The 11,875-nt window shown below is 41.7% G+C and overlaps 1 protein-coding gene and 1 long non-coding RNA gene across 4 annotated transcripts in view; one reads left to right on the forward strand and one right to left on the reverse strand.

Moving 5' to 3' along the window:
- Positions 1-11,875, reverse strand: part of LOC133556628 (tetratricopeptide repeat protein 28-like) — a 655,127-nt gene that overhangs the window by 39,192 nt on the left and 604,060 nt on the right. For all 3 annotated transcript variants that reach the window (XM_061906744.1, XM_061906745.1, XM_061906746.1), the window contains 2 exons: positions 11,733-11,862; positions 11,432-11,650 (listed from right to left, as the gene is read on the reverse strand). In XM_061906744.1, coding sequence (XP_061762728.1) covers positions 11,432-11,650; positions 11,733-11,862 — 349 coding nt within the window. The remainder of the gene's footprint in view (positions 1-11,431; positions 11,651-11,732; positions 11,863-11,875) is intronic.
- The window catches only part of LOC133556632 (uncharacterized), an 8,494-nt gene continuing 5,539 nt past the window's right edge, over positions 8,921-11,875 (forward strand). Inside the window, exon 1 of the long non-coding RNA XR_009807562.1 lies at positions 8,921-9,148. This is a non-coding gene — a long non-coding RNA (uncharacterized LOC133556632). The remainder of the gene's footprint in view (positions 9,149-11,875) is intronic.

The raw sequence follows: 11,875 nt of genomic DNA on the forward strand, positions 1-11,875 counted from the left end.
TCGGATCGAGAAGACGACAATTTCCTCATAAATTTGAGCGAGGATGAAAGATTTGTGGCTGAGGATATTGATAGCGAAGGACTAGAAAAAAAAAATAAAAGAATAAAGTTACCAAAAAAAAGGCGATTGCATTGTGAGCGATTCAGATGTTTTTAGACACATTTACTAGGATAATTCTGGGAAATCCCTTATCTTTCTATTGTGTTGCTAGTGTTTTATTGAGTTAAATAGTACCTGATAGTCGGAGGGGTGTGTCCACGGGTGTGTTGACGCCAATGTCTGAGGGAAGTCACGCAGCTACATGGACGGCGCAAGCTCCACAGATATCCGGTAAGAGGCGACTTTTTACCACAATTTTCTCACCGAAACCTGTCGGTTAACAAGTGTTCTGGAACCATGTTCGCTTGACCGCTCTGATCCATAGTAAAGCTTCACCTCCGGGAATTTTAAACAAGGAAACACCGTGTGTTTGTGTGGCTAAAGGCTAAAAGCTTCCCACTTCCATCTTTCTACTTTGACTTCTCCATTATTAATTGAACAAATTGCAAAAGATTCAGCAACACAGATGTCCAGGATGCGCGATGAAAAGAGACGACTTTTAGCCGCTAGTGGTGCTGCGCTAATATGTCCCCTCCAACTCGAGACACCACGCGCACGCGTCATCATTCCGCGACGTTTTCAACAAGAAACTCCGCGGGAAATTTAAAATTGTAATTTAGTAAACTAAACCGGCCGTATTAGCATGTGTTGCAATGTTAATATTTCATCATTGATATATAAACTATCAGACTGCGTGGTGGGTAGTAGCGGGTTTCAGTAGGCCTTTAACGTGCTATTTTAAGATGGAATGTTAGGAGCTCGCATGGCTGCATTATTTGTGACGCGAAGGAGCAGGAACCAGGAGGACGAAGAGCAGGTAAGAGGATTTTTTAATATAAATCAAACAGGAAACGAAGCAGTCGTGCATATAAGGTCATAAACATAAAGTCCTCCTCGAGCACTGAGGAGCGCGCCAGACAGGCATGAACAAAAACATGCTGATTATCAGCAGCAGGTGAGGAAAGGCTGCCTAATCAGCAGCAGGCGAGGGAAAACAGAGCTCAGATTAGATTAGATGAATTAGATAGTACTTTATTTATTCCGTCAAGAGAGTTCCTTCAGGAAAATTAAAATTTTCACCACAATCCCCATTCATCAGCAGAGACATGCAGAAAATGGAAATCAAAATAAGAGCAATGTTATGTAATCAACACAAAACACTTGAATAACACTTTATGCCATTGAAATGTTCAGTAATGTTATTTTGTACTCAAATTTCCTATCGATAAATCAGCTTTTTTGTCGTGATCCCACATGGCAATTAGGACTTTGTTCTTTTTTTCCCCAAGCGTATAGTATCATTTTCCTGTTCTGGCGCTTTTGTTTCGGTAGTATTTCCTGTTTGGAGTAGGTGTTTTTGCAGCTCTACCTTGTGTTCTTTGTCCTGCCAGCACAGCTGTTCCTCATTGTTAATTAGGTGTATTTAGTTCCACCTTGTTCCCTCCTTCAGTGCTGGTTCATTATCTTCTTTATGAAAAAATGTTGTGTTGCTTTCTGAATTCCTGCTAGACCTGTGTTTCTTTTCTTCTGCATGGCACCTAATTGAACAACATTCTGCTTGCAATTCGCTTGCCTTATCTGCATCCTGGGATCACATCAACAGCCGACATGCGACATTGTTGACTTATTTGCTTCTGCGTCCTGTCACTACTGGATCAACTGTTTGTTTGCACATGCATGACGGTGACACTACTCGGACAAACTGCCTGAAATACGATGCCGGAGTCGTTTCGGGGATTTTGAGTCATTCTGCAGATGGGTGAATTGCGTTAAAATTTGAAATCGGATTATTAATGCTGGTAGATTCAATCTGAATCAATTATTTTGACAGCCCCTAAATGAATACAATATTTTGAGTAACAACCTCAACCTTTTAAAGGCCTACTGAAACCCACTACTACCGACCACGCAGTCTGATAGTTTATATATCAATGATGAAATATTAACATTGCAACACATGCCGATACGGCTGTGGAGAGGGGCGTGTCCTACGCGTAACCCTGCGGGCGGAGCATGTGCGGCAGCCGGTCGTGAAGCAGCAATCAGGTGAGCAGATACCTCAGCTGGGACGAGTTATCTAATCACCTGTTTCCTTTATTAGCAGCGTTGGAATCCATGAGGAGGTTGGCAACCGAGAGGGGGACTGCCAGACGAGAAAAGCAAGCCGAAAAGATAGTGTACAAAAGCTGAAAAGCTAAAAGACTGTGAAACGTTGTCATATTGTGAAAAACCATTAAAACAATTGAAACCACTGAACCAGGCGTGGTGTTTCCGGGTAGGGAACGGAGGATCAAGGACGAGGATCTCCACAACGGCCTTTTTAGTTTACTAAATTGCAATTTTAAACTTCCCGGGAGTTTCTTGTTGAAAACGTTGCGGAATGATGACGTGTACGCGTGACGTCACGGACTGTGAGGAAATATTAGCGCTGCGTACACATATAGCTAAAAGTCGTCTGCTTTAATCGCATAATTTATACAGTATTTTGGACATCTGTGTTGCTGAATCTTTTGCAATTTGTTCATTTAATAATGGAGTCTATAAAGAACAATGCTGTTGGTGGAAAGCGGTGGATTGCAGCTGTGTTTAGCACCGAGACACAGCCGGTGTTTCTTGGTTTGTTGTGAAGCTTTAACACAGAGCGGTCAAGCGAACGTGTTTTCTCTACGTCAACTAGCATGTTTTTGGATGGGGAAATTGTGATATATATCTTACCAAAAACATCAGTGGATTATTCGTCGTCCTGCAGCAGCTGTCAAAAAAGGCTTCTCTCTGAGACACTGTGTGTTCACCGCAGCCATCCGACCTCGAGGTATGTCTTTACAATCTTTAAAATCTCACTAAAACACTATTAAAACAATAAGCAGATAAGGGATCGTCCAGAATTATCCTAGTAAATGTGTCTAATTACATCTGAAACGCTCACACTGCCGCCGCCCGGAGCCGTCGCCTTTTTTTTAAAAATTTTTTTCCTAGTCCTTCACTATCAATATCCTAATTCACAAATCTTTCATCCTCGCTCAAATTAATGGGGAAATTGTCGCTTTCTCGGTTCGAATTGCTCTTACTTCTGGTGGCTCCCATTATAAACAATGTGAATATGTGTGGAGCCCTGCAACTCGTGACGTCATAATTCCGGAAAAGGCAGGGCTTTTTTATTAGCGACAAAAAGTTGCAAACTTTATCGTGGATGTTCTGTACTAAATCCTTTCAGCAAAAATATGGCAATATCGCGAAATGATCAAGTATGACACATAGAATGGACCTGCTATCCCCGTTTAAATAAGAAAATCTCATTTCAGTAGGCCTTTAAATTGAATTAAATTTTCTTGATAGATTTGCCATGAATGCTCCTTTAGTAAAATGCATGGCTATTACTAGTCGTCCCTCTTTTTTATGTATTATATGTATTACAGTACAGTATTTGTCCTATTTTCTATTATTATGTTGTGGCAATCGATAAAGATATTCACCACGTGGGACTTGTATGTATTCAATTTACTTACTTTTTACTAAAGGTAACTATGACTGAATATTGTCTGTTTATTTATATGTATAGATGTGCGAAAATATCGGACAGCCGATACTATCGGCCAAAAAATGCTTTAAAATGTAATATCGGAAATTATCGGTATCGGTTTCAAAATATCGGTATCGGTTTGAAAAAGTAAAATTAATGACTTTTTAAAACGATGCTGTGTACACAAACATAGGGAGAAGTAGAGAGCGCCAATAAACCTTAAAGGCTCTGCCTTTGCGTGCCGGCCCAATCACATGATATCTACGGCTTTTCACAATCACAAGTGAATGCAATGCATACTTGGTCAACAGCCATACAGGTCTCACCTGTATTTAACACTGTTACAAATATGTGCCACACTGTGGACCCACACCAAACAAGAATGACAAACACATTTCGGGAAAACATCCGCACCGTAACACAACGTAAACACAACAGAACAAATACCCAGAACCCCTTGCAGCACTAACTTTTCCGGAACGCTACAAGATACACCCCCCTGCTACCTCCTACCCCCCCACCCCCAACCCTGCCCACCTCAACCTCCTCATGCTGTCTCAGGGAGAGCATGTTAAAAAAAATAATGCCCTTTGTGACTTCAATAATAAATATGGCAGTGCCACGTTGGCATTTTTTTCCATAAATTGAGTTGATTTATTTTGGAAAACCTTGTAACATTGTTTAATGCATCAAGTGGGGCATCACAACAAAATAAGGCATAATAATGTGTTAATTCCACGACTGTATATTTCGGTATTGGTAATTAAGAGTTGGACAATATCGGAATATCGGATATCGGCAAATAAGCCATTATCGGACATCCCTATTTATATGGTATCAGTGTAGGAATATACTAAACCAGTCCTCCATGCGTCATCTTCCTAAATTGTATAAACTACTTTGAATTGTGAAATGCGGTAGAAACACAAACCACACACTTCTACAGGAACACTTAGTTCCAGTAACTCGAGGTTCCAGGAACCAAAAGTTCCAGAACTTTGGAAAAGGGCCTAATGGTGAGACTTGGACGCAAAGTATTTCAAAAGAGAACAGTGGGACATACTGTAGCATGGGAGTCAGCGCAGAACTTCAAGCTAACCAAAGTTGAGACAAACTCTCTTGTTGCGCTTTGTCTCGACAACCAAACCCCAGCTTTGGCTTGAGCGATGTGAAATGACTTACAAGCAATTCTAACAACGATTGTTGCTCTGACTGTAATGTTGACTGAGTTTATACAGAACAACTTTTGCCCGTGGTTGCAGAACATGGAAGCCCGGTTCTGAACTTAGAGGAACTACGTAGGATGTGACACAGTATTTCCTCATCGTGGCCATGATGTAGTGGCCGGGCCATGGCCATAGTGAGTACCGTAATCTACAGTTGAACACACTCAAGGCTAGTATACAGTGTATTGGGTGAGACAAGTGTAAAGATGACTATATGGGTGGCATTTCATATTTGGAGGGCTTTAATTACGTTAAAAAACATATTTAGTAGATCATAAACAGCTTTTGTATGTTGTAACTAGTAAAGTACCGCGATACTAATGAATCATATTCGGTACTATACCGAATATGCCGGGGGATGGCATGCAGAATAGCATGTTCGGCAGCGCACAGTCACTGAGTACTTACAAGCAGACACAATGTGTAGACAGAAAAGGGAGAACGGACGCATTTTTGGCTTAAAAACTAACGATAAAGGTGAAGTTATGTAACAAACAGTTCAGGGTGTCCCTCCAGTGTTGCCGTAGAGCTGTGACGTAAGAGGTCTATATTAAGGTGGGTTGTTGAAGAAGGTGAGGTATATGGAGAGAGGTGTAAAGAAGGGAACAATAAAGAAGTGGTGGAGACCGGACCTGCTCTCATGACTTCCTTTTATTATTTTATTTTATCAGTATCATGTGAACCCAGGACACTCGGCTACAGTCATAACACTGAAACGCCCTCAGGAAGAGGTGCTTTAAGACATGGCTAGCTAGCTAGAGGCTAATGTCCAGCCCCAGTCGGCGGTGTTAAAGCTACTTCGAAATCACTAATCCTGGTCTCCATGGCGACAAATAAAGTAAGTTTCTTACAAGTATCATCCCTGCCGGACGAGGAATAGCTAAACATGTTTCACTACACACCGTAGCTCACCGGCGTCAAAATGTAAACAAACGCCATTTGTGGATCTACATCTAACATCCACTGTAATGATACCAAATACAGTAGTGTATCTAGTCGATACTACTATGATTATGTCCAATTTTTTTGGCATCACAACATAATTTTTTGTTTTAATTTATATTATGTTTATAAACTCAGAAAATATGTCCCTGGGCAGATGAGGACTTTGAATATGACCGAAGTATGATCCTGTATCGGATTGATACACAAATTTGTGGTATCATCCAAAACTAATGCAAAGCATCCAAACAACAGAAAAATAAATGCGTATTACATTTTAACAAAAGTGAAGATAAAACATGTTAAAAGAGAAAGTAAACAGTAAATGAACAAGTACATTAATAATAAATTTTCTACCACTTGTCCTTCATAATTTTGACAAAATAATAGAATGGAAAATGACACAAGATGTTACTGCATATGTCTGCAGACTAAATTAGGGAGCATTTTCTTTGCTTACTTCCTAATAAAAGACAAGTTGCCTTGTATATTCACTATTTTATTTAAAGGCCGACTGAAATGAGATTTTCTTATTTAAACAGATATAGCAGGTCCGTTCTATGTGTCATACTTGATCATTTTGCGATATTGTCATATTTTTGCTGAAAGGATTTAGTAGAGAACATCCACGATAAAGTTCGCAACTTTAGGTCGCTAATAAAAAAGCCTTGCCTTTACCGGAAGTAGCAGACGATGTGCGCGTAACGTCATGGGTTGTAGGGCTCATCACATCCTCACATTGTTTACCATTATAGCCAGCAGCAGCTAGAGCTATTCGGACCGAGAAAGCGACAATTTCCCCATTAATTTGAGCAAGGATGAAAGATTCGTGGACGAGAAAATTCAGAGTGAAAACATAGGGGAAAAAAAATAAATAAAAGGCGAGGGCAGTGAGAGCGATTCAGATGTTTTTAGACACATTTACTAGGACAAATCTGGGAAATCCCTTATCTGCTATTGTGTTGCTAGTGTTTTAGTGAGTTAAATAGTACCTTAAAGTCGGAGGGGTGTGGCCACGGGTGTGTTGACGCCAGAGTCTCTGTATTAAGTCACGATGCTACAGCAGGACAGAAGCTCAGCTGATCTCCGGTAAGAGAAGACTTATTACCACAATTTTCTCACCGAAAACTGCCGGTTGACATGTAGTCGGGATCCATTTTGGCTTGACCGCTGTGATCCATAGTAAAGCTTCACCTCCGGGAATTTTAAACAAGGAAACACCGTGTGTTTGTGTGGCTAAAGGCTAAAAGCTTCCCACCTCAATCTTTCTACTTTGACTTCTCCATTATTAATTGAACAAATTGCAAAAGATTCAGCAACACAGATATCCAGAATACTGTTTAATTATGCGGTTAAAGCAGACTACTTATAGCTTGGATCGGGCAGGAAAATAATGTCCGCTACAACCACGAGATGTCAAACGCACGCAACATCATACCGCGACGTTTTCAACAGGACACTTCGCGGGAAATTTAAAATTGCAATTCAGTAAACTAAACCGGCTGTATTGGCATGTGTTGCAATGTTAATAAATCATCATTGATATATAAACTATCAGACTGCGTGGTCGGTAGTAGTGGGTTTCAGTGGGCCTTTAAAGATAAACTTGCAATAAGAAACATGTTACATGTACTTTAAGATTTTTTTTGTTAAAATAAAGCCAATAATGCAATTCTTTGTTGTCCCTTTTATTTACAAAAGTATCGGAAAGTACCGAAAGGTATCAAAATCATTTTGGTACCGGTACCAAAATGTTACAAACTGTAGTTTTAACTATGAAAATATTTGATCCATTACTTTGCGGAATGGGGCTTCACGGTGGCAGAGGGGTTAGTGCGTCTGCCTCACAATACGAAGTTCCTGGAGTCCTGGGTTCAAATCCAGGCTCGGGATCTTTCTGTGTGGAGTTTGCATGTTCTCCTTGTGACTGTGTGGGTTCCCTCCGGGTACTCCGGCTTCCTCCCACCTCCAAAGACATGCACCTGGGGATAGGTTGATTGGCAACACTAAATTGGCCCTAGTGTGTGAATGTGAGTGTGAATGTTGTCTGTCTATGAGGTAGCGACTTGTCCAGGGTGTACCCCGCCTTCTGCCCGATTGTAGCTGAGATAGGCGCCAGCGCCCCCCGCGACCCCAAAAGGGAATAACCGGTAGAAAATGGATGGATGGATACTTTGCGGAATTTTTTTTTTTACCACAGTCTTAATAGTAGGTATTATTCATCTCTGTCGAAGGAAAGCTGCGAATGATATGACATTTAAGAGTGCATCTGTGGTGCAAAATAATAAAACAAATTAAATTAAATAAAAGACAGGTTTGCCATCTGGTATCCACTATGATTTTCTCAGCTGACATTTAAGCAGGGGTATTGTTGTCGCACGTGGCAGGACTCGACTATGTGTGAGTACATTATGCATGTGTTTCGCCTGCTGTGACATTTGTATACAAGTATTCAGGCTGTAAAGATGCGGCGTGGATTTACATCGGATTAATTACGACATTTGCGGTCCTCTTTAGCGAGTGCAGCCCACTTTAGACAAGGGCCATGTTTGTATGCCAGCTGGATACACAAAGCACTGCCAGGAAGTGACAGACAGTCGATTAGTGAGCAAGTGGTTCCCTCTTAGATTTGGGCAACATTAATACAGTAAGTGCTTTGGCGATCCATTGCCCCTCAAGTGTTGCCTCCATTGGTAACCAAGTCAAGTTCATCCGGGTGACTTACGAGCTGGATTTGATCAAATGTTAAAGCTCGGTGGAATGGGACATGGGTCATGGCTTTTCTTTCCCTCTTTTTGCACGAAAAGATCAGTCGCAAAAAGGCTCAGTATGGCAATCGTGTGACATGCGCTAATTACAGAGAAAAATGGGTCCGCTTAAGATGCTGGAATTTCCCAACTCCTAAAAGATCAGGCATCTTAGTGCCACTGCCTCTGTTGGTGCGACTCAGTAGTCAACAAAGAGCTGAAAATAGACAGAGACATTATGTTCTGATTCATCCGAGAAGTGTTCCGCTTTTGTCAGGTGTGAAGATATTGCCCGTGTTTTTTGGCAGTGTCGCGAACAATTAGCATGCTCCATAGGCAGAAGCCCAGTGGGCTGAGGGAGTGTGGGTAGTGGGGGCAAATCCCAACAGTGAAGTGGCAGGTGGTGCTGCAGCATGGTGTGAAAACCGCCCTTCATGACCCCGGAGCTCAAAACAGGCTACAAGTAGAGATGTCTGTGTGAAGAGTCGGAGCCGACGATTCGACGGCGGAGTGGGGCACGCTGCAGCCCTGCCCAAGATGGGGGCAAGGAGGTGGAGGATGCGGCTGAGCGGTGAGGCGCAGCGTGCCGGGAGCGACGCCGCAATATAATTCAGGTGCGTGGATCGCGCACCGGCAGACAATTAACATTTCACCTTACGCTGAATAAAATGGGAGAAGGAGGAGAGATCGGGGAAGAAGGAGTTGGAGAGCCTGCAGCAGAACGTGAAGAGCGAGAGCAACAAAGAGCGAGACACGAGAGCCGAAGACAGCGACAACGCGGCCGGCTGAAAGCGTGCGAGGAGCGAGCAGGAGAGAAGGAGCTAAAAAGCGACTCGATCTGAAGACAAAGCTTATTTGAAAAAATAAAAGAGTCAAACCTGCTCATAGAAAAATATCCTTCCTGAGTGGTCCATGGAACCCGAGTGACAGGGAAAGTCGGTCACAGTCTGATAATGGCTTTTTGGCCGATATTTCCGATATTGTACAACTCTTAATTACCGATTCCGATATCAACTGATACCGATATATACAGTTGTGGAATTAACACTCTATAGGGTAGGGCAGGGGTAGGGAACCTATGGCTCTAGAGCCAGATGTGGCTCCTTTGATGACTGCATCTGGCTCTCAGATAAATATTAGCTGACATTGCTTAACATGAAAAGTAATGAGTAATTCCGCTGGTAATCACAGTGTTAAAAATAACGTTGAAAATATAAAACTTTCTCAGGAATTTTAATTCATTTATCCGTTTTTCTACCTGCCTATTTAAGAAGTCACATCAATGGTAAGAATTATTTTATTTATTATTGGTTAGCTTCATAATAACAATGTTATTAAAAATAATTAGATAATTATTATACACTGAAAATGTTGGTCTTACTTAAAAATTCAGACATTTAGTTGTATTCGGTGTTAAAAAAATATTATATGGCTCTCACGGAAATACATTTTAAAATATTTGGCTTTCATGGCTCTCTCAGCCAAAAAGGTTCCCGACCCCTGGGGTAGGGGGTAGTGAGGGGTGTATATTGTAGCATCCCGGAAGAGTTAGTGCTGCAAGGGATCCAGCCTATTTGTTCTGTTGTGTTTATGTTGTGTTACGGTGCGGATGTTCTCCCGAAATGTGTTTGTCAGTCTTGTTTGGTGTGGGTTCACAGTGTGGCACATATTTGTAACAGTCGGAGATCACAGAAGACCTAGGTGGGAAACGCACTGACCACCACTGGTTCGCACGCAGACCCATATTTGGCGCGTTGTAAAGGTTCGTAAACCAAAAAGATTGCAAACAGAGGCGTTTGTGAATCGGGGTTCCACGGTATATCAAAATGCTGATTCACGCAGATAACAATAATGAAGGAACATGTACCCATTATTAGAGATGTCCGATAATGGCTTTTGTGCCAATATACGATATTGCCAACTATTAATTACAGATTCCGATATCAACCGATACTGATATATATAGTCGTAGAATTAACACGTTATTATGCCTAATTTTATTGCGATTCCCCGCTGGATGCATTAAACAATGTAACAAGGTTTTCCCAAAATAAATAAACTCAAGTTATGGCAAAAAATGCCATATGGCACTGCCATATTTATTATTGAAGTCACAAAGTGCATTATTTTTTTTTAACATGCCTCAAAACAGCAGCTTGGAATTTGGGACACGCTCTCCCTGAGGTGGGGCTGGGTAGGGGGTAGCGGGGGGTGTATATTGTAGCATCCCGAAAGAGTTAGTGCTGCAAGGGGTTCTGTTTATTTGTTCTCTTGTGTTTATGTTATGTTACGGTGCAGATGTTCTCCCAAAATGTGTTTGTCATTCTTGTTTGGTGTGGCTTCACAGTGTGGCGCATATTTGTAACAGTGTTAAAGTTGTCTATACGGCCACCCTCAGTGTGACCTGTATGGCTGTTGACCAAGTATGCCTTGCATTCAAAAGCCGTAGATATTATGTGATTGGGCCGGCACGCAAAGGCAGTGCCTTTAAGGTTTATTGGCGCTCTGTACCACTCCGTATAGCGGCGTTTTAAAAAGTCATACATTTTACTTTTTGAAACAGATACCGATAGTTTCCGATATCACATTTTAAAGCATTTATAATATCAGCAGTCCGATATTATCGGACATCTCTAGCTACAACCTTTATGTATTTCACTTTTAAAAGAGCCAGAAACCATTTATTTCCTCTTTCCACAGACTAAAACGTTATTAGTAGAAAATATGTTTTTCCTCTGAAAATTAGTGGGTGTGGCTTATATACCTGATATACTTATATATTCCTCTGTAATCCACAAAATATGGTGCTTGTATTGTTAGCCATCTCATTACTGTGTTTAGCATCCTTTAAATCAAATTTACTGGACTTGAAAACAACCCCCAGAGTCACTTCTTACCTGCTCCTGGTGCTAGCAGCCAGCTGTACAGATAACCAGCAGCCATTGAAAAATAAAGAACCAAAGCTCTTTGGCTGTTGATGTTGTCCAGAATGTGCTCCACAGTTACTGGGGTGTAAGGGTCCGATTCCTGCTGGCCCGTTTGCCTCTCAACCAAGAGGTCCGCAAAAGCTCGTGTTCGTCCTCGTTCTGCCACCGCCAGAGCCTCATCGTGGTGGCCTACAATGTAAGGATGTCAGTGCTCCAGAATACATGGAAAAGTAAAACAAATCAGATCAAAATATTGTTGATCGGAACATACCTAAGCTCACAAGGACCCTCTGGAGAGCCTGGTAGCAGGATGTTTGCAGGTCAAACAGGGAAAGCTTATAGTCTGTGCTGTGCTGAGCTTCGTGTCTGATGGTCTCGAACAGTGCAGATGCCCGATAAAGCTGCAAATCAACA

The sequence above is a fragment of the Nerophis ophidion genome, linkage group LG07, assembly GCF_033978795.1.
Source record: "Nerophis ophidion isolate RoL-2023_Sa linkage group LG07, RoL_Noph_v1.0, whole genome shotgun sequence".
NCBI lineage: Eukaryota > Metazoa > Chordata > Actinopteri > Syngnathiformes > Syngnathidae > Nerophis > Nerophis ophidion.